This window comes from Balaenoptera physalus (assembly GCF_965194825.1).
Source record: "Balaenoptera physalus genome assembly, chromosome: 3".
Classification (NCBI taxonomy): Eukaryota; Metazoa; Chordata; class Mammalia; order Artiodactyla; family Balaenopteridae; genus Balaenoptera; species Balaenoptera physalus.
In genome coordinates, this window is record NC_138890.1 from 3335235 (window position 1) to 3363141 (window position 27907).

At 60.7% G+C, this 27907-nt stretch overlaps 2 protein-coding genes across 10 annotated transcripts in view; one reads left to right on the forward strand and one right to left on the reverse strand.

Moving 5' to 3' along the window:
* The first annotated feature begins 1249 nt into the window (after positions 1-1249).
* On the forward strand, positions 1250-11074 carry MPND (MPN domain containing). 5 transcript variants are annotated; one of them, XM_082453235.1, is made up of 14 exons: positions 1253-1508; positions 1615-1803; positions 1901-2169; positions 2900-3136; positions 5523-5655; positions 6540-6624; positions 6824-6920; positions 7222-7294; positions 7373-7449; positions 8264-8432; positions 8519-8589; positions 9145-9234; positions 9929-10021; positions 10830-11074. In XM_082453235.1, exons 2-14 carry the CDS (start codon positions 1797-1799, stop codon positions 10914-10916), a joined length of 1488 nt encoding a protein of 495 aa, XP_082309361.1. In that variant the 5' UTR covers positions 1253-1508; positions 1615-1796; the 3' UTR covers positions 10917-11074. The 5 variants fall into 5 exon arrangements, with proteins under 5 accessions (XP_082309358.1, XP_082309360.1, XP_082309362.1 ...); XM_082453232.1 differs by having other exon boundaries at positions 1250-1508; positions 7222-7449; XM_082453234.1 differs by having other exon boundaries at positions 1250-1508; positions 1641-1803; positions 7222-7449.
* Positions 11075-11266: 192 nt separating this feature from the next.
* Positions 11267-27907, reverse strand: part of SH3GL1 (SH3 domain containing GRB2 like 1, endophilin A2) — a 32996-nt gene continuing 16355 nt past the window's right edge. Inside the window, exons 2-11 of one of the 5 annotated variants that reach the window (XM_082453260.1) lie at positions 18972-19068; positions 16987-17055; positions 16581-16653; positions 15601-15744; positions 15078-15211; positions 14748-14906; positions 14276-14379; positions 13474-13598; positions 13248-13307; positions 11267-12843 (exon numbers count right to left, since the gene is read on the reverse strand). In XM_082453260.1, coding sequence (XP_082309386.1) covers positions 12611-12843; positions 13248-13307; positions 13474-13598; positions 14276-14379; positions 14748-14906; positions 15078-15211; positions 15601-15744; positions 16581-16653; positions 16987-16995 — 1041 coding nt within the window. In that variant the 5' untranslated portion in view covers positions 16996-17055; positions 18972-19068 and the 3' untranslated portion in view covers positions 11267-12610. The remainder of the gene's footprint in view (positions 12844-13247; positions 13308-13473; positions 13599-14275; positions 14380-14747; positions 14907-15077; positions 15212-15600; positions 15745-16580; positions 16654-16986; positions 17056-18971; positions 19069-27907) is intronic. The other 4 variants (XM_082453258.1, XM_082453259.1, XM_082453261.1 and 1 more) reach the window with 4 other exon arrangements.

Here is a 27907-nt window from a genome sequence, read left to right on the forward strand (position 1 = left end):
CAGATTCTCAGAAAGCACTGAGAGCTGTTCTGCCTGTTAGAAGCTGAAGGCACAGTCATATACATTTTATATATTTATTTATTTATTTACGCTGCACCACGGGGCACGCGGGATCTTTAGTTCCCCAACGGGAGCGAACGCGCGCTCCCTGCAGTGGAAGCATGGAGTCTTAACCACTGGACCGCCTTGAGACAAAGGATCATACATCAAAATGACATACTGATATTTTACATAAAGTTCACCAAGGATAGATAGTCCAGGTAAGCCCGTAAAAAGGGAGGAGCAAATCATCCTGATCCCCTACAGAGCTGGGAAAGAACACTATTCTTTTAAGAAGTTACATTTACTGTTGAGTAGGCATTCCCATCTTCCCATGTTTGAGGATGGCTGGTTAATGTGTAATGCAGATTAGGGAGAGAGGGAGGAAGGAGGTCCAAACAAACAGAGAATTTTGTTTACTTTTTCTTGTCCTGCCTTAAAATACAAATTTTATTTCATCATGAGTAATAATAATCATTCACATTCCCTAGCTCTTACGCTTTGTCAAGCCCTGGTCTTTAACAACTCTGAAGTAGGAATTATTATCCCCAGGAGGAAACAGGGAGGTGGAGACACTTGGCCAAAGTCACAGAGCTGGGAAGTGGTGGAGCAGGATTTGGAGCCAGGTCCAGTCTGATTCCAGATCACCTGGCTGGACACCCCCGCCCCTAACATACTGTCCCCTCTTCCAGACCGGGGTCGGGTACACCCATCTGCGGCTGAGCCCAGCCAAAAGTGCCCTGCAGCTTGACGGAGCCCCCACCCCTGGTTTTAAGCCCTGCGAGGGGCTGGTGAGTCCCAGCGCTGGGAGGTGGCCCTGCGCCTCGGAGCAGAGGTCCCGGGACAGTGGCCACCGACAAAAGAAAGGGCTGCAGCTGCGCGGCGCACTTCTAGCCGGGCTCCGCCCACATGCACGAAGCGCTAGGGTTGGGTGGGAGGCGGAGGCCGCGAGCCAGGTTTGACCCGCGAGCTGATTGGCTGGCTGAGGACAAGACCCTACAACTGATTGGATGCGTGAGGCCGGAGTCTCTTGCTGACTGCTAGAGGAGGAGCAGTTTAACACTGATTGGCTGGAAGGAATCCAGCCTCTACCGTCTATTGGCTGAAGATGAAATGACCCAGTTATAATTGGTTGGCTGGCTCTGCTGTGATCCAATCATAGAATCAGTCGAGGGCCGCCGGGGAGGGTGGGAGTTAACCCTTTAGAGACTGCCGCCCGGCGTGGGCGCTCTACAGTCGCGGCGCGGGGCTGTTTGCCCATTCTAGCCCGTAGCCCCAGGGCAGTGTGGCTCATTCTCCCGGGCCTCAGTGTCTCCCCGGTCCCAAGAGCCGAGGCCTGTGTGTCCCTCAATAGGAGTGGCCGCGGACCTCAATTTCCTCGCTCGTCGTAGTGGGCTGAGCCCCCCTTATCCCCCAGCCCCAGGCCTCAATCCTGTAGGCGATGGTGGAGTCATTGGTTCTCCGAAAGCGTAAGTCCCCGGCCTCAGTTTCCCCAGTGGTACCCTGAGCTCTCGGCTACCACCCCCCTCCCATGGAAGGTGGCCTCAGGCCTCAGTTTTCCGAATGGTCTCGCAGGGCTGAGCCGCCACCTCCCTCTCCAGCGTGTGCAGGCCGGAGGCCTGACTTTCCCCACTCGCTCCTGCTGACCCGCCCACCCGCGGCGGCCAATGGCTGGGGCGCTACCCCCTCGGGACGAAGCCGCGTCACGTGCAGGGAAGAAAGAACCAGAGGCGGGCTGGGCGTGGGGCTGAGCGGCCATGGCAGGTACGGCGGGCCTGGCGGGGGGCCGGCAAGGCGTTGGGCGGGGTGGCTGGAGCAGCTCGGGGTGCGCGGCCCCGCTGCAGCCTGTCGCTGTCCGCAGCTCCGGAGCCGCTGTCCCCCGCGGGCGGCGCGGGCGAGGAGGCGCCGGATGAGGACGAGGACGAGGCGGAGGCCGAGGACTCTGAGCGGCCGGGGGCATCGGGTGGCGCGCGCAGCGGCGGCGGAGGCGGCGGCGGTGGCGGCGGGGTCGGGCCAGGGAGCTGCGGCGGGCCGGGGGGCGCGCTCACCAGGCGCGCGGTCACGCTGCGGGTGCTCCTGAAAGACGCGCTGCTGGAGCCCGGCGCCGGGGTGCTGTCCATCTACTATCTGGTGAGCGCCCCCTAGCCGCATCCCATCCTAGCTGGTGCAAAAGGGGAAACCGGAGTCCAGTGTGCTTTCTTGCCTCAGGCCGAGCCCCGGTGTGGGGAGGGGAAACTGAGGTACGGAGCATCCTGAGCCAGCACGAGCCCTTCTGGGCGGGAGAGCATTGTTCACGAAACACTCCACTCCACAAAGGAGAAACTTAGGCTCAGAGAGGACACTAGTGCCTTCCTGACTGTGTGACCTCACTCAACCTCTCCGTTTCCCAGTTTTCCCATCTGTAGAATGGGATTTTCTTTCCTCCCATGGGGTTGCGTGAGGATTCAATGAATAAAGTGCTCAGCAGTACGCCTGCTACACAGTAAGTGCTTTATAAGTGTTTGCAATTATTACTATTATTGTTGTTGTTGTGCTCTTTGTGAGTGGGAGCAACTTGTGAATTGAACACCTGCTGTGTGCCAGGCTGTGTTGGGTGTTAGGGACACAGCAGAGATCAAGACAGACCCTGTTCCTGCCCTTTGGGGCTCACAGTCCGGTGAAGGGAGGGGGGACAGTCATATAACTGGACAGTTCCAATCCAGGCTGATCGGGATGGTACCTAAGCTGGAAGCCTTCCTGGAAGGAAGCAGGAAGTGGTTACCAAACCCTGGGAAGCAGCATGGGGTCAGGGAGGACTTCTCAGAGGAGGGGTCTTGATGGGTACCAGCTCCTGGGCCCAGCCAGCCCACTGTCATTGCAGGGGAAGAAGTTCGTGGGAGACCTGCAGCCCGATGGGAGGATTGTGTGGCAGGAAACGGGCCAGGTGTTCAACTCACCCAGCGCCTGGGCCACCCATTGCAAGAAGCTGGTGAACCCGGCCAAGAAGTCTGGCTGTGGCTGGGCCTCTGTCAAGTACAAGGGCCAGAAACTGGACAAGTACAAGGCTGCCTGGCTCCGGCGAAACCAGCTCCATATACCTGCAGCTGCCGCCGATGAGGTGCGTCCTTCAGCCTCCCTGACTCACTGTTGGATAAGGAGTACCCAGAGAGAGGATGTTGGAGCTGGGGCCTTGAATGATGAACAGGAGTTGGTCAGAGAAAGGTGAATGGAAGAGTTTTCCAGAGGAAGGAATGGCATATGCAAAGCCTTGTAGGCATGAAGCAACACATGCTGCTTAGGGAACCATTATTAGCTGATGCAGCTGGACATTCAGATGCCTTGGTAGCTGAAGGGGCGGGAGACATCGGCAGGGACCAGATCTGGGAGGGTCTTGAATGCCATGATAGTAATAGATATTCTTTGAATGTTCACCAGCTGGGTTGAACTTGGCCAAGGACCCTCTCTGGGTTCCTAGTCTTTTTCATATGTAAAATAGAGATGATAATGGTACCCAGCCCAGGTGTATTACACACACACACCTGGCTGGCAAATCTGATATCTTTAGGGCCACTGGCAGGCTGGAAACTCAGGCAAGAGTTGATGCTGCAGTCTTGAGGCAGAATTCCTTGTTTTCCAGGAAACCTTAGTTTTTGCTCTTAAGGCCTTTCAACTGATTGGATGAGGCCCACTGACATTATCAAGGGTAATCTTTATTGAAAGTCAACTTATTGTAGATGTGAACCACATCTACCCAATGCCTTCAAAGCAACACTTCGACTAGTGTTTGATTAAATAACTGGGTACTATATCCTAGCCAAGTTGACTTTTAAAACTAACTTTCACACCATGCCATAGGGCTATTCATTCAGCAAGTATTTAGTAAATGCCACCTGTGTGCCAGGCCCTCTTCTAGGTGCTGGGGATAAAACAGAGACCAAAATGAGAAAAAATCTCTGCCTTCATGGAGAGAGAAACAAATAAGTCCATCTTACTGTATGTTGGCGGAAGTAAGCAGGGGCAGGGAATGGGAGTGGTGGGAGGGTTAGGGTGGTCAGGGAAGGCCTCACTGAGAAGGTGACATTTGATCAGTGAACTGAAGGAGGGGAGTGAGGGAGCCATAACGCCTTCTGGAAAACAGCACATGCAAAGGCCCTGAGGCTGGACTGTGGCTGGTGTTTTTGAGGAGCAGTGAGGCTCCAGTGTGTCTGGAGCAGAGTGAGCAAGGGGTAGAGAGGGAGGAGGTGAGGACCAGGGCCGGGGGGAGGATAGGGGCAAGTCGTGCAGGACCTCATGGGCTGCGGGGTGGACTTGGGCTTTTACCCTGAGGGAGGTGGGAGCCCTGGAGGGCTGTGGGCAGAGGAGGGGACGGGACCTGACTCAGGTGCTCACGGCCACCCTCTGGTGGCTGCTGTAGGGTGTAGGGAGGACAGACCGGGGCCGGGGCGCGAGAGTAGGAGCCGGGGAATCGGGGTGCAGGTGATTGTACAGATCCAGGTGGCTGATGATGGAGTGGACCAGGCCAGCCATTGAGGGGGGAGGAAGTGGGCAAGTTCTGGTTAATTCTGAAAGTGGATCTGATGGGATGTGCTGATGGATCTGATGTTGGTGTTAGGAGATGTTTTGTTCTGAGCAAGCGGGTGGACAGGATTGCCCTCATCAGAGATGTGGGGAGGAGCAGGTTTGGGGGGATGGTCAGGGGCAGGGTGGCCATGTTGAGTGTGAACCCCCCGCGAGGAGATGTCAAGGAGCAGCTGGACCCCGAGTCAGGAGCTCAGGAGAGCCCCAGGCTGGAGTCAGGACTGTGGGCAGTTGTTCAGGGGGTAGATGGGGTTTGAGGCCACCCAGGAGGGATGTGGGTGGGGAAGGAAAGAGGCCCGAGGACCCAGCCCTGGGCCAGCGAGTGAGATGGGGGAGAATAAGGGGGTCCAGGAGAGGTGGGAGGGAAGCCAGGTGAGTGGGGGTGTCCCTGGGGAGTTTCCGGGAGGAGAGGAACTGACCCGGGCAGACGCTGCCGAGAGGGGGGCGGGGGACAGAGACTGAGATGTGACCGTTGGGTTTGGACACAGAGAGGTCACCTCGGCAAGGGGTCTTGAGGAGAGAGCAGGGGGAGAGGTTATTGAGAGAATCTGGTAAAATAATCCATTCAAAGTGCTGGCTTGCTTGCTGGATGAATGGAGCAACAGGGCATATGCTAAATGCTTTGCACGCATTCTCATTTCACACTTACGCCACCCCTGTGGGGCTGGAGGTCATTGTGCCGTTTTACAGATGAGGAGACTAGAGCCCAAAGTCTGTCTGTAATAGGCAGAGGCGGGATTCGAACCTGCGAGGCTAGTCCACAGCCTAGATTGTTTCTGCTCACTCCCTCCCTCTAGTGGGCACCTGGGGCAACGACAGGAACCGAAGGCTCAGGCCAGCCAGAGGTCTCTGTGGAACTTGCGGGGAGGGTAGGGAGCAGCCAGCTGAGAGTCCCGTCGCTGTTCCCCCAACCCCGACCCCGCCAGAGCCCGGCCAGCGAAGGAGAGGAGGAGGAGCTGATGATGGAGGAAGAGGAGGAGGAGGTTCTGACAGGAGCCTCAGCGGAGGACAAGAGTCGGAGACCACCGGTGAAGGGCCCCTCGGAGCCTGTCCATCCTGGTGAGAGGTGGGGGGAGGAGGGGAGGAGGAAGGGCAGGAGGCCGACAGAACTCAGGTGGGGGAGGAGGCTGGGGGCAAGTCTGGCCTTTCTTTTCCTTAGAGCCCCCAAGATGCCTGGCTGACTTCCCAGCCCCCGCTGCCTAATTTCACTCTCTCTGCCTGACTTCTCTAAGCTCTTAATACTACATTTCTTGGTCCCACTGCCCAATTTCTTTATCTGCTGCCGGATTTCTTCACCATGCCGCCTGATTTCCTTGCTCGCCCGTAGGATTTCTTTGCCCTGTTGCCTGATTTCTAGCCCTGCCGCCTGATTTCTTTGCCCCGCTGCCTGGTCCTCACGGGATTTCCTGAGCCCTTCATCTGATTTATTTTTTTCTTTTTAAAATTTATTTATTTATTTACTTATGGCTGTGTTGGGTCTTCGTTTCTGTGCGAGGGCTTTCTCTAATTGTGGCAAGGGGGGCCACTCTTCATCGCGGTGCGCGGGCCCCTCACTATCGCGGCCTCTCTTGCTGCGGAAGCGCAGGCTCCAGATGCGCAGGCTCAGTAATTGTGGCCCACGGGCCCAGTTGCTCCGCGGCATGTGGGATCCTCCCAGACCAGGGCTCGAACCCGTGTCCCCTGCACTGGTAGGCAGACTCTCAACCACTGCGCCACCAGGGAAGCCCCCATCTGATTTTTTAAATCTCTTCTGTCTTATTTGTTAACCTGCTGCCTGATTTCCCAGTCCACTTGCCTGATTTTTAAGGCTGCCCCTGGAGTGTGTTTTTTTTTTTTTTTTTTTTTTCTTTCTTGGGCTGCCTGGTCTTCATTTTCCAGTTCCTGGCTGGGGAAGGAACTGACGCTGCGTTTTTTTTTTTTCCACTTACCCCCCAACCCCGCAGAGGCCACGCCCCCAGGGAAAAGGGTGGAAAACAAGATCCGGGTGCCTGTGCGCTACTGCATGCTGGGTAGTCGAGACTCTGCCAGGTCAGATACACCCCGTGCCTGCCGGGACCTTCACCCCCATCGGTGTGAGCTCTTGCCGACGTGTGGGGAGCAAAGGCAGGGGTAGGGTGGAGACAAGGCCTCAGGTCCGAGCTGGCTGTGGGCGGCTGGGAAGCCAGCGTGGGGGTGAGGGAAGCGCCTGGGGGTTCCTGAGGCTGTGGAACCCTCCTGGCTCCTTCAGGAACCCGCACACCCTGGTGGAAGTAACATCCTTCGCAGCTATCAACAAGTTCCAGCCGTTCAACGTGGCCATCTCTAGCAATGTGCTGTTCCTGCTGGTGTGTGCCCAGCTCCTACCTTGCCCCTTAGGGGTCAGGGGCTCTCAGGCCTGGGCAGTGGGTGTCCGTCCCCACCCCCACCCCCACCCCGGCCAGAGGATCCCTGGAAGGTCGGCTCCATGAGAGCAGAGACCTTGTCTGCTCTGTTCACTACCGGTAAACAGTAGGAACTCAATGTCTGAATGAAGCAGGAGGTGGGTGGGCTGACCCCGTCACAACGCAAGGGCCCTGGCCCCCAGGACGGCCTTGGGGCGGCGGGGCGCAGTCTGAGCGGGTCTTCCAATGTCCCTCCCCTCCCCAGGACTTCCACAGCCACCTGACCCGCAGCCAGGTCGTGGGGTACCTGGGCGGCCGCTGGGACATCAACAGTCAGAGTGGGTATTTGGGGCCTGTGGGCAGGGGGGTGTTTGGGGCTGGGGTCGATGTCCACGCCTTCTCCCGCCTCCGCGCAGCGCTGACGGTGCTGAGAGCCTTCCCCTGTCGGAGCCGCCTGGGGGACGCGGATACCGCGGCCACCATGGAAGAGGAGGTGAGGGGGCGCAGGGCGACTCGGCGTTCTGGGGAGGGCTGGCGCGGACACAGCTGTCCTGGCTACCGCCTCTTGGCGCCTAGCACCGTGTCGCCGCTCAGCAAGGGTGCAAATGGGTGTGTGTGACCTCCGGTCCCCTCACCTGTGACCCCCACCGTCATACTTCCTTCTGTACAGACGCCGCTGCCGGCCCCTTCCCCTCTGAGCCTGTCTGGCACCTGGTAAAGGCCCGATAAGTATTAGCTGCCGTCCTTAATGTTTTCATAGGGTGCTTAGTACGCGCCTGTGCTCCACACTCAACCTTGTCACAGGGCACAGAATGGGTGTGGATTCGGAGCGCGCACGTTTCTCCGCCCATTTCTTCCTTTCTCTTTACCCTATCTCTTTATTTAACTATTGATTGAGCGCCTACTATGTGCCGGGAATTGTTCCTTGAGCTGGGGATACAGCAGTGAGCAAAATAACCTTTTAACTTAGATTTATGTGAGGAGCATCTTTTTTTTTTTTTTGCCACACCACTCCGCTTGCGGGATCTTAGTTCCCCGACCAGGGATTGAACACCAGGCCCTGGGCAGTGAAAGCGTGGAGTCCTAACCACTGGACCGCCAGGGACTATAGCAGCAACTTTTTTACGTTATTTGTTGACTGTCCCCCCCCACTGGACTCACTGAGGGCGGAGCAGGGTGTGTCTCCGTCACTGCTGTGTCCTCAGGCCTGGTACACAGCAGGCGCTCATTAAATGCTGGATGGGTGCCAGGCACGTGAGCGCACTAGGGCTGCTAGAACCCCCGGCCCCGCGCGTCTCTGTCCCCAGATTTACCAGAGCCTGCTCCTGCGGGGCCTGTCCCTGGTGGGCTGGTACCATAGCCACCCGTACAGCCCGGCGCTGCCGTCGCTGCAGGACATCGACGCGCAGATGGAGTACCAGCTGCGGCTGCAGGGCTCCAGCAACGGCTTCCAGCCCTGCCTCGCCCTGCTCTGCTGTGAGCCCCGGGAGGGGGCGGGCGTGGGGCCCCAGCGGGCCACCGAGCCTCCAGGCCCAGCCCCTTCTCTCTCTCTCCTCCCCCAGCCCCTTACTACTCTGGTAACCCGGGCCCGGAGTCCAAGATCTCGCCCTTCTGGGTGATGCCGCCCCCTGAGGTAGGCGGGGCTGCTGGGAGGCGTGGGCGGGGCCCTGTGTGGGTGTGGGCGTGGGAGGGGTCAGGAGGCCTTGTTAGCGGTAGGAAGCCAGTACTCTGGTTCCGGGCTCATCTGGGGGAGCTGGGGCCTGCTTCTCTCATCTGTGAAATGGGAGCATAATCATTGCCCTGAGGCAGTGGGCGTGAGGGGTGTTGAAAAGGTGGGTGCTCTACCTGTAGCGTGCTGCTTTTGCCACCAAGGTAGCCTCCTTCCTGAGCCCTGTCTGGTTTCATTCCCCAAGTCCATCTCGGGGTCAGAAATCAGCTTTAGAAAGGAATTCCGGAGCCATGGCCGCTCCTCTGTGTGTGGTGGGGAGGGTGCCACCCTGCCTCCCTAGTCGCATTGCTGGGTTCCTTTAAGGTCTCGCGCGGCTCTGGATCTGATCCGAGTGCGGAGCCAGACCTGCAGTATCAATTCTCTGACTCCCAGCCCTGGGCACTTCCTCCTGTGCTCTGCCATCTTGGAGGGGGGCCGGGTTGGGGGTAGCTAGGGGTGACTGGCCTGTATCTCTGCCAGCAAAGGCCCAGTGACTATGGCATCCCCATGGACGTGGAAATGGCCTACGTCCAGGATGGCTTCCTGACTAATGACGTCCTTCATGAGATGGTGAGTTCACTGCCGCGTGAGGTGGGTGGGGGTGGGGTGGGTGCCCTGGGAGGAGCGGGTGGGAGCCGAGGGCGCCCAGCTGGATGGACGTGACACTGTAGGACTTGGGAAGCGCTGGCTGAACGAGCCACCTCAGGGCCGAGTCAGGCTCCTCTTCCGCTCCTGAAAATCACGGGCTCTTAGGATCAAGTCCCACATCCTTGCCTCGGCCCCTCCTACCTCTCCCCCCTCGCCCTCCTGGCTGTTCTGGAACATGCTAGGGATGCTCCCGCCTTGGGCCTCCGCACCTGCCAGTGATTCTCCAAGTGGGGACACGTGAGAACCTCGGGTGTTACTCGGACGAATAGCAAGCAGGCATTTAAACAAATGGAGCTAGTTCGTCACACCTGTGACTTCACTGATGTTACTGCTCTGGCTGAGGCTAAACCATGGAGCCGTGTCAGGGCCGGGACGGGTATAAAGAATCACATTCAGTGTGCCTGCTGCTTCTACGGAAGTTGTCTCCCCCTCCAGGGGGCCTTCCTGCCAAGCTCCTTAATTTCTCCAGGACCTGGGTAACGTCCACATGCCGCGCTGCATTAGACTAGAGGCCCCCCGAGGAGTGGCAGCAGTGTCTGTCCCACTCGCTGCTGTATCGCGAGTGCCTGGCCCAGGAAGCGCGGTCGCTGGGGCTCACCTGTCCCCCGTTCCTTAGATGCTGCTGGTGGAGTTCTACAAGGGCGCCCCTGACCTCGTCAGGTTCCAGGAGCCTTGGAACCAGGAGCACACCTACCTCGACAAGCTCAAGGTGAGACTCATGCCGAGTCCCGTGCAAAACCCCTTCTTTTATAAAGATTTCCGGGAGCCCCAGGGACCCCCCGCCCCCTCTCCCTCCAGAATATATCCGTGGGCAGCCTGAAGAGAAGTGAGTTCTTACCTGGGCCTGGACAAAAATACTTCAGTCAGAAATGAATGCTGCCAGAGAAAAGTTGTGTTTTATCACATGGGGGTGGTGACGCTGGTGGACATCACCATCAAAACGCAGATGAAAATGCAAAAGCCCCGTAGACCTCATGACCCCTGGGACATCCTAGCTGGAGACGCTGCTCTGGGCCCTGTTTCTCCCGGGGCCGTCCACGGAGGTGCAGGAGGGGTTCTGAATCTTCAGCAGCAGCAAAGCTGAACCGAGCAGAGTGGCTGGTGCTGGGAGTGGGTTTGTCTAGCCCGCTGGCCCTACAGTTGGTTAACAGGACGTGTCATCAGGGGCTCCGCATATTTCCTGCCTGAGAGTCGTTCTCAGAAGACACTACCCACTCCGCTTTGCAGAGAAATAGCTTCACACGTTTGCTTGTTTTGTTCAGACTTAACAGTGACCAGGGCTTAAAGCTGCCACTGGTCACCTCCCAGCCCGGTGCTAGGTGCGTGGGGTGGGGTGGCCTCGGCACACGAGGGGGGCGCGTGTAAGAGCAGGATTTGGAGGGTGTGGAGGAACCTCACCCCCAAAGGACAACGTCCCCAGGCCTTGAGGTGTGGCTTTAGGGACATGGCTGCGTGCTTGGGTTAGGAGGGCCCCCTGGCAGGCTGCAGCCCTGAGGCACCAGGCCTCCTTGTTTCAGATCTCCCTGGCCAGCAGGACGCCCAAGGACCAGGGCCTGTGCCATGTGCTGGAGCAGGTTTACAGCGTCCTCAAGCAGGGGAGCTGAGAGCACCAGCCTCCAAGGACCGGGGAGGCCTTTGGTCAGATGTGGCTCCCCGAGGCTCTGGGTGAGGGGAATCGGCCCAGGGCCTTTGTGCTGCTTTGTTGCTGTGTGACTGAGGTGTGTGACGGCAGGGGCTCAGATAATAAAGGAGAAACAGCCTAGGCATGTGTCTCACGGATGCAGGAGGGGTTGCTGTTCCTGCAGCAGTGGCTATGGGGAGGGGCCGTGCTGGCGACTGGGCAGATGACAGCTGTCCGTCCCGGGCTCGCTGTGGGCTGGTGCTCATGTGGGCCCCACCCTGACTGGTGACCCCTTCGGGAGGGCCCGCCCTGCACCACAACCAGGCAAGAGGCTGTAGAAAGAGACATTTAATACTTTTTAAAAAAAATCAGGATTACATTTTGATCTGCCCTAGGCTGGGATGTCTGTGTCTCCTCCAGGTGCTGGTGACCGGGGGCCTCTCGGAGCAGCAGGGAGGGCCTGGTGTCCTTGGGGGCTTTACCGGGTCACCAGAGGAGGGGAATGTGAACCAGGCCCGGGGTCCCCTGTTTAGCCAAGTTTTGGATTAGGCAAGAGGAGAAGTGGGTGCAGGGCTGGGGCCCTGCTGGTCTGGGCAGCTGCCTACCTTGGTCTGGAGGAGATGGCCTGGGCCACTGTCCAAAGAGGGTATGGTGGCCGGCTCACCAGCGTGGTGCCCGTGACTCCCCAAGGGGTCCCAGCAGCCAGGGGTCTGGGAACATTCACTTAACAAAGCCTTTGTGCTTGACCTTCCACATAGTGGAGGCTGGGCTCCCGTGGTCGTGTGTGTGTGCGTGTGTGTGCGTACACACACGTGTGCGCTGGCAGCTTGTGCCAGAGAGATGCTCCATGTGCTTGGCTTGGGATGCAGTGGTGGGCACGGGTGTTTGGGGCTTAGTGCCCTGCAGGGGGGAGATGGCCTGCCTTTAGGGGCCCTGGCCCCTGAGAACCCCAGGCTCGTCTTTCCCCAAGTCCCCAGCCAGAAGAAAGGGGTGAAACCCTTCCAGGAAGGTGGCATCTGTAGGCACTCAGGGGCCTAGGGAGCTCTGGAGGGGGCTGGTAGTGTCCGGGGGGGGGGAATTTAAAAGTAGGGTGGCGAGTCTCAGCCAGGGGTCTCGCCCAGACCACCCCATCACACCGATGTTCAGTCCTATCCTGTTAAGGGCAGGTCTCCGGGCAGAGCTGGATGGAGGTGGGAGAGGATGCGTATGTGTGCGCACGTGTGTGTGTGTGTATGTGTGTGTGTGAGAGAGAGAGAGAGAGAGAGAGAGGAGAGGAGAGGAGAGAGAGAGAGAGGAGAGAGAGGAGACAGAGAGGAGAGAGAGAAAGGGGGCCCACCTGGAGTTACCGGTCCCCGGAGGGGCAGGAAGAGTTAGTGTTTCTAAGAGCACCTTAGTGTGAGCCTCCTGGGGCGGGGTGGGCGGAGCTGGGGGGGCAGAGTTGTGAGCAGCAGGAAGGAGGAACACTGCCCAGCCCCCAAGACGGCCACGTGGAGTGGGGAAGGGAGCCCCCACCACCGGGGGTGAGCGCTAGTGTAAACAGGGGCCCCGCTGCCCTGGGGCCGGGTCAGGCCCAGAGCGGGCCACCCCGCAGGCTGTGAGCACTGCCCGGCTGCAGGGCCCATGGAATGCAGAGATCTGGATGGAGGGGCGGCGGGCCGACACATCACTGAGACGCGGTCACTGGGGCAGCGGCACCAGCACCTCCACGTAGCTGAGGGGGAAGAAGCCGGACTGGCCGTGGAGCATGCCCTCGTACCAGTTCTCGTCGATCTGGTTGGTCAGCGTGATGATGTCGCCCTCGTGGAAGCCCAGCTCCCCGTCGTTCTCAGGCTCAAAGTCGTACAGGGCCTTGCAGCTCGGCTGGTCCAGGGGCGCTGGGGGCGGGGGAAGGTCCAGGCTGTCACCTGCCCCTGTGGGTGCACAGGGGGATGTCGCCTCCTCTCCCCTCCACTCCCCTCCCACCCCCTTGTCCTGCCCACTCACTGCTCCTTGCTTTCCCCCAAGGAGAGCCGCTCCCTCCTCTGCGGCCCTCACTGCTATCAGAAGGAACCAAGTGACAAGGGGAGGGACAAGGGCTCTGTGAGTGGTCACCAAAACGCTCCTGGGAGGAGCTGGGGACACCCAGTGGCATCAGGGTGACAGTGACCAGAAGCACACAGCTCTCAGGGTACCACTTGGAACAGAGGGAAGCCCAGCTCCACTTCTACCAGAGAAGGGGTGGAGGAGAAGGACCCTTGGGGCACAGATTAGAAGGCGGCATCGTAAACCGAGGCAGGGGCACGGGGCAGGGCCTGGGCCCCCTGGGGACACTCACGCATGCTCCTGCTGCTGGGGGTCCGGGTGGGCTTGTCGGAAGATCGAAAAGATGACGAAGCTGCTTGCAGACAATGCACAGAGGTGGGCTGAGAATGCTGGCGTGGGGCCTGGTGCCCATCCTTGGGGCTCCTCGTGCAGAGAACTGGCCCTGCGGTTGGATGGGTGGCGGGCTGGGGGCTCCCCCGAAGGGGCCTGGGGCAGAGTGGTGCCCTCTCCTCCATTACCTGTGATCTTGGGGGCCGTGGCGCAGGGGAAGCCCCCGTTGGACTGCTCAGGCTCTCCGAGGTCCAAGGGCTCCCGGGGCTTGGGCTTATACTCCCGCTTGGGGCGCGAAGAGGCTTCCCGCATCCTGCATGTGGAAGGACGCCTGTGAGCAGCTGCAGGGCCACCTCTTGAGCCCTCGCGTGTCAAGGTCAGGGAACAACGCCTCCACCCCCAGCTATTTATGCTGCTGCCCCGGGACTCGGGATGCACGTGGGAGGCGGCGAGAAGGGGGCCCCCAGGCATATCTCCAAGGCTGCCTACAGGCCTGGTCCTACTGCACCTAGAAGCCTCTTCGGCAGTAGCGGCTGGGGAGCTGGTGCCCAACAGACACCCACCCCTCACCAGGGAACCACCGCCCACCGGGGCTTCCCTTCTTAGGCCCTGGACACTGCCTGACTGCAAGATGGCCCTCGGAGACAGGGAAGGAGAGGAAGGGGCTCCCCAGGGGCAGGGCTGGGCAAACCCTCTCCCCACAGGACATCCCAAGCCTCTCCTCTGGGGACCAGGATGAGCGTGATGAGGTCCTGCTCCCTCCTGGGACCCCCACCCGGACTCATGAAGCCTGGGGATTCTTTCTGAAAAGGAAGTAACCCCGCTGCTCTGGAAGGAACATGTCACAGTGGGGCTGGGTTGTCTGGGGGCGGGGGCATTCCACGGGTCCCCCAGGGCTGGCCCCGGCAGCCACAGCACCCAGCCACCGGGCCTCCCAGCCAGCAGGGTGGGCCGGGGCTCCCGCGGGGAAGGCCGGGGGGCCAGGCCCACCTTCGCTTGAGCTTGTCAGCTAGCTCGTCCAGGATCTGCACGGCCTGCCGGTGGTAGTCCAGTTGGGCATCCACCAGGGCGGAGAGCTGGCTCACCTGCTCGATCTGCAAGGGACCAGCCAGGGCTGAAGAGCTGCCCTCCGTCTGGCCCCCATCTCTGGCTGCCTCCTGCAGGGAGCCTTCCCACATTGTTCCAGACGTGGGCCCAGCCCCTGCCTGACCCTTGAGCTGCGGCCAGAGGAGGGTGAAGGGCCTGAGGAGACCCCAGAGCCTCAGCGGGCCAGTGGCTTCCTCTGGGCTTCCTGTTCCCCCTTCCTTCCCTTCACACCCTGAACAGGCACAGGGCCTGCCCACTGGCCCTGGGAAGTGGGCACCGCCGCTGGGCTCCTGTCTCAGGGGCTCCCTCAGGGCGGTGCCTGGCAGGCCGGTGTGGTGGGTGCACGCGGGGAGGGGCTCAGGGCCCGCACACGTACGTCGGTCTCCAGGAGGTTGTGCATGCTGGTCTCGGCCACCTCCTTGGACTCCTCAAACTTCTCCATGGCCTGGCGCAGCTCCTCATCTGGGATCTTGCCCTGCCGCTTCTTCTTGTAATCAAAGTCCAGGCGGCGGCCCTCCAGCTTCTTCAGGTGGTGCTGGGGGCCAGGACGAGGGTCACACCGCGTGCCTGGGACCTCGGGGAGGGCCACCTGATGCCCTGCAGCCCTTCCCGCTGGGAAACCTGGCCCGAGCTGGGCTGTATGGTGGCGGGGTGGGGGGTGGGGGGCGGGTAGGAGCGAGGGTGGGCCTGGAGCGGCCCCGCGTACCTGGATCTCCTTCAGGTCCTTGTCGCACAGGTTCTGGAGGGGATCAATGAAGTTCTGCTTCACCTCTATGTCCAGGGAGTCCTTCACCTCAGCCAGGCGCTTCATGGACTCCCCAGCATCCAGCAGGGCGTCGCCTGGGGAGAGGATGGGGTGGCGGAGGAAGCCGTCACAGGAGGCCTTGGCCTGCGCGGCCGAGACACACCCCACGGCCGAGGACCTGGACGCCAGAACAGAGAACGAAACAAGGGACCCTTAAGTCTGACCCGGAGCCACGGGGGCCGGTGGTGACAGGTGTTCACGAGCTGCCCTCCCACCTCTTGGAAGGCACCCAGGTCCGCCATGGGCTGGGAGGGTGGCTTTCGCATGGCCGTGATGCTATAGGCAGCCCTCGTCCAGGGGACCAGCCAGCCCTGGAGAAGAAGATCCTCGAGCTACGGGGGAAGTGCCAGCCTGGTGGCAGCACAGAGACACTGGCCCCGAGCTCTCAGGCCCGCCCCCGCCTCCAGCCTCCCCACGGCCTCACCGAAGTTGGACTCGCCGCCCAGCTCCTTCCCGTGGCGGATCATGCACTCGCCCAGCAGGCCCTCCGACTGCGGGTAGCCAGGGTTCTTCACCTGCCCTCGGATCTTGGACACCGTGTTGAGCATCGTCAGCTTGGCCCGCGAGGCTAGAAGAGGGTGGGGCCGGGTGGGTGTGGTCTCTCAAGGAGCCACCAGACTGCCAGCTGCCCCCCTCTGCCTGGGTGCTTGTTTATTTCTGAAGTGCTCCCTCGGCCCGAGGAACCAGAGCGTGAGAAGAACCTCCCGAACGTGAGAAGTCCCCCCTCTGCTCTGGTCCTCGCGCAGGAGTACCGGCAGTGGGCAGGAGAGGGGGCCGGCTCCTCGAGACCCCCAGAGAAGCGGGGTAGAGGTGTGGACAATGTGGACAAGTACAGGCGCCCCCAATGCAGACCTCTACCGGGGGCGGGAGGTGAGGGGCGTGCCTGCACCTCTGCCAGCTCCAGTCTGTCCCCAGCGTAGGCCTCAGGTGGACACGGCTGCTTTTGCTGTCTGTCCTGCATCCTCTGCCTTTCACTACAGGAACCAACATTTGGATTTTCCTCCAGGAAAAGTCCCTGCCTCCCTCTCAGCCTCGGAGACCCCACCTCATACTCCAAAGCAGGCTTGTGGCTGGGGCCTGGCACCTGATTCAAATTGGTCCAAAGAGTTGATTGGGGGGAAAAGATGCTCTTTTCTGTTGGGACCATTAGCTTTAAGGATAATTTAAGGCTAGGGTTGCCATGAGAAGCGAGAGCTGACAGATAAAGCAGAAAGGAAACGCATGACCCTGAGGACATCCTTTGGCTGCCTGGATCCAGCCATGCCTGAACCCGCCTACCCCTGGGCATTTCAGTTCTGTGGGCCCACGCACTGCTTCTTCATGCTCCGGTAACCAGAAGATTCTGGACTGACAAGAGACCCGAGGAGCTGGGGGCAGACCCCTCGCAGCTGGCTGGTGCCCTACCTGGGTTGGGCTGCAGATACTCGATGGTTCTGGCCAACACTTCTGTCACAGCCTTGCTGGTAACGTCCACCTTCTGTAAAGAGAGTCCACGTGTGGGGTTTTGAAACCATCAGGGCGCCTGAGGCCAAACCAGGAGCACCTGGACAGCCCTTGCCCTGGTCCCAGTTCCCCAACCGCCTCAGAGCCCACCAAGAACTGCCCGCTGCTTCTGGGGGCCGCCTCGCCTCCCTGCCTCCTTGCTGTTGGGCTATGCTGTGCCCCCGCCGCTGCCTGCCCTGGGGTGGGGGGAGGCCTGCGACCCGCCTAGACCCTCCCGGTAAGCCTTGCCTCCCCCTAGATGCCAGGGCCGGGCCCTATGGGGGCTGGTAACACTGTCAGCGTCAGACAGGCTCCCCTCTCCCGTTACCTTCTCCATCTCTTTGAAGTCATCGTCCAGCTTGGTCCCTTCAGCCCCTCCAACCTTCTCACTGACCAGCTGGGGAATCAAAGTAGGGAAGAGAGTGTGAGCCTCAGGGGAGGAGGGCGAGGGCTCAGGCGTCCACGATGGCTTCTCAGGGATGCTGAATGTGGCAGCCAATGGCAAAACGGGGAGCCGAACGAGCTCCCGCTCCAAACCCACATGCTCCTGCAAACCCAGGGCCAGGGGCTCCTCCTGCCGGAAGCCTTCCCTGGCTGTGCCCACCTGGTCAGGCTGCGCTGGCGGCTCCGCAGCCCCTGAGAGGGTCCCCCACCCCCACGGGGTTGTGCAGACTGTCCGGGCCCCCCTCACAGGGCTGCGGGGCCCACGCCCAGACGGGGGTGCTGTGGTTCAGCGAGACGCCAAGGCTCACGGAAGCCCCTTCGCTCAGGGAACTGCGGCCTCCCTTTCCCACTGAACTCCTGCCCCTCCGTGAAGGACTCTCGGGGACCAAGGGTCTGCACGCCTCAGGGGCACCTCTGAAAGGCGAGCAGGTCCTGAGGCCAAATGAACATGAAGACTGCCATGGGACAAGTGCCGAGCAGGAGGGAAGACCTGCCCCACACGGGCCAACTGTGGTGCCCAGAAGTCACTTCTTGTGTGCGCGGGTGTGAACACACACAAACACACAATTTCCTGGTGGCCAGCAGCAGTCTTTGCCCACTTGTCAGGACCGCTCCCGGGGCTCCTGAAGGCACCCTAACCCTAACCCTAACCTGTGTGGTCTTGGGCTGTCAGCTTCACTGGGCCTCAGTTTTCACCTCTAAAATGGGGTGACAGGTGTGCACTCACCGAGCTGTGGCCAGGCTCCCGTGGGCTGCTGTGTGCAAGTGTGTGCTCAGGGGAACTCCTGCGACACCATGCTGCCCACACCGATGACTGCTGTTACTTTCCCCACGCATCTTGGGTCTCCAGGGGGACCACAGGACTGTAGGGCAGGCCTAGCCTATAGGCCTTCATCCCTGCCCCTCCCCGCCTGGGGTCAAGGGGCGTCTGGGGGGCGCTGCATACCCCTGCAAGTCAGTGTTCTCACGGCAGCTGCACCCCAGGAGCCCAGGAGGGGACGGGGCACAGAAAGGAAGCAGGGCTGGCTCAGGGCCCCTCCACCATGCACCAGTCTCTGGGGGACCTCCAAGGGCAGGCAGGGGCTGCCCTCCCGTTTTTGACTTTATAAGGAAAGACCCTGGTCTCTCCTAGGTGTTTCCGGGGTGTTCCACTTTATTTCATGGGGCAGTTTCACTTCTTTTGATTATGGTAAAACAGGACGTTCTCAAATTCAGTGGTTGCCAGAGGGAAATGAGTTACGTGTCTGACGTGAGACAAGACACTTCTGGTGAACTGAAAGGGTAGCTGAAGTGCTGGGGCTCAAAAACCACACTTTCCGGGCCGAGGGCCTGCTCAGTACAGGGGACACGGGCGCCCCCAGGGAGCAGCCCCTGCTGGCGGGGACTACGTCCTTCCTCTGAGGGGAGAGGGCACGGGCAGACCCCACAGCCTCTTCCAGGCCCTCCAGGAGTGTCACCTCCCCATCTCCCCTGGGAGCCCTCTGACAGCTCCCACGCGGGGCCTCCTTGCTCTGGCACCGGGGGGCTGTGCTGGGAACATCTGGGTCCCTACCAGTCTCCTCGCCCTACCCCCACCTGGGAGCTCCAAGCTCCAGTCCCTCAGGCTGACTGGCCCCAGGTCCCTTCTCTCCAAGGCCCACAGTCCGGAACCGGCACAAGTGGACGAAAGGATGACAAAAGGCCAAAAGGGAAAAGTGGGAAAAAGCAAGCCACATGCCAACCACAGCAAGAGCATCAGCAAAGGGAGGCTGTGCTCCAGAGGAGGGGCCTGGGGAGCCCCCAGGAGGAGGCCGGAGGGCGGGGAGTGCCCCGCCTGTGTGGGAGGCCAGGACCCTGCCACTCGGTCCTGCTTGGTGACCCCGCACACACCTTTTCGGGCCCGGCAAGAGCAGCACCGCCATGGAAGTAACACCTTCACGTGTAGCGTCTGCATCCAGCACTCCCCACAAGTGACGGTGTTCCCTGGCTGCGGGAGAGGAAACTGAGGTGCAGCCCTGGCAGGGGCCCTGAGGGCTGAAGCCCACTCTTCTCTCTGCAGCTACTGACGCTGCCCCACCCCCCCACTCCAGCCCGCAGTGCAGAGGGGCTGGCCCCGCCGCCAAGGCACCCCCTGGGGTGGGGGAGGCAGCAGAGGGGGTGGGTGAGCTCTGCCCACTCTCCGGCAGGGCCGTGACCGCGGCGGTGCGGAAATCATGGCCTCCTGGGCCCGCCCAGCTGGGTGGGAGCCTGAGTCACCAGCAGTGGGCCCACACTGGCTGCCACCGTGAAACCCACGTGGGTGCCTCCCTGGGGGAACGTGGGGCCCAGGCCAAGCCACGGCCCCAGCCCCGCCCCCCACCAGGTGACAGCCAGGGCTGAGGGGTCGCTGTGGAGAGGCTGCGCTCGGCCAGAGCTGGCAGCGGCCTTCGGAGATGAACTCGCTGTTGCCCGTCACACGGGCCTCTCAGATCTCAGCCTGGCTCCCCACCTGCACGCCTGGCTTCACTTCCACCCCGGCAGGGCGCTCAGGGACCGTGAGTCCCATGAAGGCCCAGAACGGGGTCTTTTCTGAGGAGGCCGGGCAGCTGTCTGGTAAAAAGGTCCACGGGTGGTTCTGAGACCAGCCACCAGGTGGGACTGCTGAGTGAGTGCTGCTCTGCGACCCTCCGAGCGCGCGCCTTCCTGTGTCTGTGCGTCCCCCGTGATGGCGGCTCTATCGAGGTACTGCTGGCCTGTGCACGACCCACCAGGGAGTGCACAACTCCGCCCCGCAGGAGGCTCCCTCTGCAGCCTGCCCCTCTGGCGGTACCTCTCCAGGAAACTGCATGAGCCAACCCCCCACCATTTGTTTGGTCTGACCTATGTTACTGCCCTTGTATTACTTCCAACCTCTGAGAGGAGCGTGCCCTGCCCACGATTCAGCCTGCAGGCACCTCCAGGGCTCCAGCTCCGGGTCCCCCTAAGTTCAAACTGCAGCTTAGACTGTAGAGGTGGTTACTACCAGCCAGAAAGTGGAAGGACCCCCAACCTGTTCGCTTCCCCGTGTGCCGACCCATTCGGGCTGCTCCGCCAGCGACGGCCCCAGCCCAGCTCCCACCTGGACTCTGAATGGTCAGATTTATGACGACACGACCCCCAAGTGACCGCAACAGGCAGAGGGCACCCACTTCAGGCTCCCACACAGAGAAGCAGCGGAGCCGCGTGGTCTGAGGACACTTGCCCCAGGCACCTGGGAAGTGAGCGAACTTGGAATGGAGATGGGGCTTCATCCCTGGGCACCTACACGACCTCCACCCATGCAAGCCGCCCGTGGCCACTCATAATAAAGACTACTCGGAGAGGGGGCTGTTCTCTCAAGGACTGGCGTTCTTCGGCCTTCTAGACTTTGGCCATGTTTGGAGAGGAGCGAGGAATCTGACACGCGGGAGAGAAAGAAGGCGCAGTGGAACAATCCGAAAACACAAGACATTGTGCGCCGAGAACCGGCAGGGCAGCCGCTCCAGGAGTCCAACAGAGAACAGGAAGGCAGGAGAACCTTCTTTCCCCCAGGGAGGGACGCGGGGACGGACGGCTGCCCCAGACCAGGCAGGCACGCTGCAGTGGCCCCTCAGGGGCAGCAGAAGCTCGAATCCTGCCGAGTGGGATGCACCAGCGGGAGGCCTTGTAATTGAATCATCTCAGCTGGGAAACCTGATCAATATGACATGGAAAATAAACAGCCAATCTGCAGGCTCGGTGACCGGGGCAGATGATCCGCTTTGATGAATTAAGAGTTTAAGTAAAAAGAGCAGCAGGAGGAGGCTGGCACAGAGGAGCCGGGAGAGAGAAAAGCAGGGCTGCTCAGGGCCTCACAATGCAGGAGGGATGCTCTGCACGGCCTGCTCAGCACCCTCGCGCCTCGTCCAGCCGATATGCTCTGTGGGGCCGCTTGCCGCGCTCCAGGTTAACAGCGGAGGTCCCCATCCTCTCCCGACCCCCCCAACTCCCCTCCTGCCCTCCGCCTGGCTAACGTCTCCCTGCCCCCACCCCGCGCTACAGAGCAGCCCCCGCCTCTCCCTCCCTCCTCAGCGGTGAGGAACCCAGCGCCAGGCGGAGGGGGCGCGCGTTGGGGGCAGCCGCTCTCGGGCACTGGCTGGAGAGTTGGACTAAAAGGCACGGAAGGACTTCCCTGGTGGCGCAGTGGTTAAGAATCCGCCTGCCAACACAGGGGACACGGATTCGAGCCCTGGTCCGGGAAGATCCCACATACCACAGAGCGACTAAGCCCGTGCACCACAACTACTGAGCCTGCGCTCTAGAGCCCGTGAGCCACAACTACTGAGCCCACGTGCCACAACTACTGAAGCCCGCGTGCCTAGAGCCCGTGCTCCACAACAAGAGAAGCCACCGCAATGAGAAGCCCACGCACCGCAACGAAGGGTAGCCCCTGCTCACCGCAACTAGAGAAAGCCCGCGCGCAGCAACGAAGACCCAACACAGCCAAAAATAAACAAATAAAATAAATAAATTTATAAAAATAAATAAATAAAATTAAAAAGAGAAAAAAAAAGAAAAGGCGATGGGGGTGAAAGAGCCTTGGGGTCCAGGCCCAGCCGCCCTGCTGTGTGGGCCCGTTCCGGCCATCCTCGGGTCTGGGCCAGTGAATGCCCGGTGGCTGAGGCGCTGTGACCCAAGGCTGTCAGGTGTGAGCACTTCCGGCTCCAGTTAGCAACCACTGACGGAAGGGGGGTGGGCAGGCCCGCTACTCTGCCGCCAGGGCAGAGGCTGTGCTGGCTTTGAGGAGCGCCCCTCTGGCGAGGGAGATAAGAACATCAGGCAGAACAGAGACACAGTGATAAGAGCTGCAAGGGAGGTTTAAACACGCCAAACATGCTCCTGGCTGGGTGAGCTGCAGGGGCCAGTGCTGTCCGAGCTGGACCTCAAAGGGCAGGGTTCCAGCAGGCAGAGCCTGGCCAGGCAGGCGTATGGTGTTCTGGGTGAGACCCAGGTTCGGGGGCACAGGGGCTGCCATTCCTGGTCCTCCACGTGCCAGGCACTGTGTGGGCGCTTTCCATACATCCTGCCATTGATTGTCACCCCTCTGCGATGACAATGCAGGGGCCTGCACACCCATTCTACAGATGAGGAAACCCCGGGGTGAGAGGTGGAAAAGCAAGGCTTCGAGCTGAAAGTGGAGAAGCTGGGAGCTGCGCCCAGAGCTGTCGGACTGGTCGGTCCGTCCCTCACCGCTCCCCGCAATGCAGGACCTGCCGGAAGGGAGGGCACGGGGCCTCCAAGGCTGTGGGGAGGAGGCGGAGTGCCTGTGCGCAGAATGCCCAGACGTGGGAGGTCCCGGGAGGCAACTGCAATGACTCCCGGGCAGGGCTAAGAAATTCCTGAACGGGGAGGACGGCACAGGGACCGGAGGGAGCGACACAGGGATAGACTCGTTCGCCTCTACATCCCTTCCAATTGCGACTCCCCTTCCTGCTGGCCTCCCAACACTTGGGAGCCGCTTGCCAAACACCTCAGAGCAGCCCCTTCTAGTTTCCTTTATGGTCTTCTGTCTCATGACTTGGAGAGCCCACGACACGGGCAGAGCCCAGGCTGGCCTGCTACCCGGCCGACACACGAAGCCGCTGGCCTTCTCGAGTCTCCTTTCACTGCTTGGGCCCTGGGCCCCTGACTCAGAGCTGCTGGCAGACACACCAGAGGGTGCACTCTTTGGCTAACTGACGCCCTTTCTGGAAAGGCGAGCCGAGGGTGCTTCTGGGGAGGTAACGTGCACGGTGCTCTGCCACGCTGAAGCCTCCTGTCCGTCCCTGCCCAGAAACCTCCAGTGGCCCCCGTGTCGGGATGATTTCCAGAGCCTGGGCCCTTTTGAGTACGAAATGCTTGCCGACGGGGGCAGCACTTGGACTCCAGGCAGCTTGGATCCCACGTGGCTCTGAGAGTAAAGGCCACGAGGCATGGGGCTGGGCCACCGCCCTAAGGGGTGAGGGAGAGGTGCCACTGAAGCAGAGGCCACAGAAACACTATTCATACCCAACTCCTCAGCCCAAGGAGGCGGGCCAGCAGGAAGCCTGAGGGCTCTGGCAGCAGGAGAGCCTATCTGTCACGGGTCTTTAGTAAATATCTGTGAGCTGATGGAGAATAAGTCACCACCCCCTTTGTCAAGCTCCACAGAGGGAAGTGTCCTGACAAGTCAGAACTTCCTTCAGCATACCGGGAATTCTGAAATTTCCCCGGTTTGCTGGTACCCTTCATGCCTCCGGGCACACACTTCCTCTCCTCCTAGGGATCAAAGCTACGCGGTTTTAAAAAAGCAGCTCTGTGAACGGGAGCAGTGGAAACGATCAAGCAGGAAAAGGCTTCTGAAGTTACTTCTCCCGTGGAAACCCCCAGTCGGGCACCACGACCACCAGGTCCGGCCCCAAGGGGCAGACACCGACCCACAGACGCCCCTCCACACAGCAGTGTGTCGCGGTGTATCTGGAACCTAGTTCTGGCAGCACAAAGACAGCGGCTTTGAAGCCCAAGGTGTTCTCTCAGCAGGAGGGACAGCACCTCTGGCCTGGGGCCGGCGGCTGAGATACTGGCTCAGAAGCAGAACCCCTCAGGTCCCCGAGGCTGCAGGGACAAGCCAGCTGCAGGGTCCCCCAGGTGGTGGCGGGGGAAGCGTTTGGCTGTCTCTGTGGAGAGGAGCCTGGCCGGGGGGCCTGGTCTGACCTAGCCTCTCGCAGTCTGAACCCCCCTGGTTCTCTGCCCCCGCTCCGTGGTGCCCCTCCCACCTCCCCGCCCAAACCTTCCCAGGGCTGGCTCGGTGGGCAGCAAGCTGAACGCCATATGAGTCCCAGTGGCTGCTCCCCTGCGTGGCACATGCTGCTAAGACGAGGGGGGAAACCGTTACGTGAGAAAAATCCCCTCAAAGTCACGTCTGGCTTAATCCGAGAGTCTGGTCTGGACACGGCACGGGCAGTGGGAGCAAAGCAGGAACCGGTCGTCGGAAAGAATGGACTAGGGAAGGCAGCAATGGCACATGGGGACAGTCGCTCAGTGACTGTCAAGGCAGTGACGAGCTGGGGGACGGAGCTCCCGAGATGGATCGGGGTGTAGCCTCAGCCTCGTCTCAAAGCCCCGACCTCTGCTTCTGCAGGCTTCGCGGGTCCCAGTACCAGCAGCCAGAGGCTCACCCAGGGTAGACACCCAGAGAGCTGCCCCTCCAGCCCCAGGCTGACGACCAAGTCGCCAGACCTCCCACTGCTGTGACACTGCTTTCCCGATGGGGCCTCATACTGGCTTTAAGAACCCCAGATCCGTCACGAGGGCCCCTGTGTGTAAACCGGGCCTGCCCTGCCATGGCTCAGACTCTCCTCACCTCTCCCCAGGACCCCTCCTGGCTGCTCTCCCCTCCTCGGCCTTGCTGGGCCTCCTGCCCACGGCAGCCCCCGAGGGCTGGGTCCAGAACCCTCTGTGTGTCAGGGTCTGCGCCCTCTCCAGGCTCCTGCGATCCCGTGACTGCTCCCCTCCTCCTGCAGGGGCTGGAGGCCGAGGCCTGGCCTGACCCCGCGTTAGTCTCCCACGCGCCCGTGCTTGTCCCCGAGCGCAGGGACCCCGTGTGTCTTGCTCCCTGCCATCACCGAGCCCAGTGCATCTGACCAAGCACCCAGGCCCCTTCCTTTTGGGGGGTCCTCTCCTGGCCTCGCAGAGGAGCGGCAGCTCAGAAGTACCCGAAGCTGGAGGAGGACTGAGGGGCTGGGCAGACACGGGTGGCTGTGCGGTGCCTTTCCTGTTGCCTCGGCCCTCTGTTTGAGGAAAATGCCTCCCTCACCCCGAGGTGACCCAGCAGTCCTTGGAGATGGGGTGACAAGGAACTCACTCCCTGCCTGGCCCGACCTCCACGTGGAGCTCAGCTGAGTGTCGGCCACAGGGGCCCAGGCTGGCCAGTGTTCCCCCTCGCAGCCTGTCTGGCCAGAAGCCACAGGCCCGAGTGCCTTCCCGGTGCACTGTGGAGGGGCGGGCACTTCCTCTGGGGACCAACCCCCCAGCCCAGAGCGTTAGCCAGGGCTTGACTCTAACGATGGTTGGTCCTGGGATTCCCATGAAGACACTGAGTTCCTCCACAAGAAAGCAGAAGCACTTAACAAGAAGTGTTCCCTGCTTCCATTCATGGTTAACCAGTTCCCCAGGTCATCTGGTAGAGTCTGGGGGAGGAAGTGGGCCCTGCTGGGTGCTGGGACAGGTGTGGAAAGCAGGCTTCAAATTGAAGCACTTCTGGCTTGTGGGGGGAGGCAGGACTGCTGGAGGGGAGAAGGGGCCACAGAACGTGCATCTTTTAATGTTTCTATGAAACGTAGCAGAGACTGCATTGTTCCTTGGACCCGCGGCCTTGCCAGCCCTTCTGTCAAACTTGAGGAAGGCATAGAGCCCCAAAAGGAAGAGATAAAGCCATCGGGGACCTCCAGCACCCATCTGGCCCAGCTGCAGCCTCTGGGCAGTTATCTCCACCTTATAAATGGAGCAACTAACACCCCAGGAGGTGACCCGCCTTTCCCAGGGCCAGGCAGTGTAGTGTAGTGTAGTGTAATGTAGTGTAGTGTAGTGTAGTGTAGTGTAGTGTGTGAGACCAAGCCAGACAGGAGGGGTAACTGGGTCCCCAAAGTCTTAAACCACCTTGCTCTGGAGGCTGCCCTGCATCTCCCTGGTTTGCTTCCTCATTTTCAAAGACTGGCCAGGGCAGTCAGGGTGCTGGGGAGACGAGGGCCAGCGCTCAGGATCCGCCCCTCCCGCTTGGCTGGGGAAGCGTCCCAGCAAGTGTGAGGCCACATCGCAGCCCCTGGGAGCAGGCGGTGAGGAGGACCACAGCTGTTCCTGGACAGTGACAGTGGTGGACGACCACCCAGGATGACGCCCTATGCCGCACTGAGTGCACGAGCCTCGAGGCGGAAGGCGTGCGTTGGAGGGCTGGCTCTGCCCTGAGCCTTCTGGAACTCCAGGCTCTCACACGATACCCACCACTCCAGGGTGGCATGAGGCCACAGCCCCTGGAATAGCACAGAGCTTTCTACGAACACCAGTGGCACCCCAGACCGGGAGCTGCTCGGGGAGGAGGACACCAGTCACACACAGACCCCTGCGCGGGACACGATGCAGCTCACGTGGGGGAGAATCAGACGGGCCCTGCCCCAAATGTTATCGGGGGCGGCGAGGGCCAAAGCCACAGGGCCTGGCTGAGGAAGCTGGGTGGCAGACTGGGGTGTGGGCTCAGGACTTTGCCTCCTCTGGGACACAGGGAGGGAACAAGGCCCGCTGAACAGGGGCTCTAAGGTGGGCCTGATCCCAGCCGGCGCCCAAGGGTTTTTACCCAACAACCGAGAGGCCAGCAATTGCTTGAGGCTCATCTCTTAGGAACAGACCTCATCTGGAACTCTTGCCAGAGCTGAAAAGCCTGGGTATAAACCGGCCTCATGCATTTTAATTTCTCATCTCGGGGACGAGGCAGGAGGGCTGCATGTCACACAACCGGGAAAATCAATTTCAGATGAAAACTCATAAAAAGAAACAGCCAACCCACAAACAAATGAGGTAATAAATTCCCGAGTCCTGCCGCGCCCGCTCCGCACCGCTGACCGCGTGCTGTGCTGGGGTGCGCTGTTGGGGAGCTACCGCCCACAGATCCCCGCTCAGGGCAGCACAGCAAACTTCTGTCCCCACAGGCGAGTAAATGAGGTGTTTTGCAAACTCACCTTTTGTCAATGGCAGAGCTGACGCAAGAGCAGCCCTTCAGGAAGAGACAGGAAATGGGGCTTGGAAACCCTGTGAGGCGCACAGCTGCTCGGCCTCCGGAAAGCACCGGAACAGACCCTGCATCCAACACCATCACCGCAGCCTACTACGTAAGAGGCTGTAGGCACCAGGTCACGAGTCTCACGGAGGGCCACGAGTACCCCAACAGCGACAAGCTAAGGCGACAGAACGATCTCAAAGCCCAGAGCCCCAGCCTCCTGGAACACAGATGCTGTCCCCCCATCTCTACGACCACTTCCATTCTGAGACACTTAACTAACGTGAAGCCACCTCTTCGAGGAAGCCCTCCTGATTCTCCATCGCCCGCCTCCTTACCCAGGTGGGAGTGACCTGGCCACTGGCCACCTCTCCCAGCACACTACTGGCACCTCCTCTCTCGAGGCCAGAACCCCCCGCCCCCTCTGGACCTCACCTTGGACCAGGCTCTGTTCCCCAAAGGCACCCACCTCACCCCACATCAGAGCCTCTGCCCTGCTGTCCCTTCTGCCCCAGACTTTCCCATGGCTGGGTCCTGTCCACCAGGTTCCCCCCTCCCCAGTGGGGCTGTCCCTGACCCACCCGTCACTCATCCTTCTCTCAAGCCTCCCTTGTTTGTTTACAGCCCTCCTCCCACTGCCCTGTGAACTCCAAGTGAGCAACCCCACACTGCTGTACCTGCACTCGGAACGGTGTCTGAGACTAGGAAGTGCTTAGTTGATACTTAGCGCCCCACGGGAGGAAGGAACGACCTCACAGGGGTCTGATCTCATGGCGCCATTCCACGGTGGCTAAGCACTGGGAGGGCTGCGGACCCGGGAGCCGGCCAGATGACAGCACCCCCTACCCCTGAACCCCCAACTTTCCTTTGCGTTGCTTATGGGAAGTTCAAGTTAGGCGGCACTCTGCCTGGGGGCTGCCAGTCTAATTCCCCACTCTCCAACCAAGGTCGGCCCACAGCTGACCCCCTCACCAGAGAGTAAAGGGAAAGTTTGCAAAGGAAAAAAATCTGAGCAAGCTGGGCCCAGGCTGGCCTGCACCCAGAGGACCCCGCAGCCAGAGGA

What these genes read in the sequence shown, in the direction of transcription:
- MPND (XM_082453232.1), top strand. An exon ending in GGGTGATGCCGCCCCCTGAG is followed by an intron (nt 8,590 to 9,144) that starts GTAGGCGGGGCT and finishes TATCTCTGCCAG; the next exon opens with CAAAGGCCCAGTGACTATGG. An exon ending in ATGACGTCCTTCATGAGATG is followed by an intron (nt 9,235 to 9,928) that starts GTGAGTTCACTG and finishes CCCGTTCCTTAG; the next exon opens with ATGCTGCTGGTGGAGTTCTA.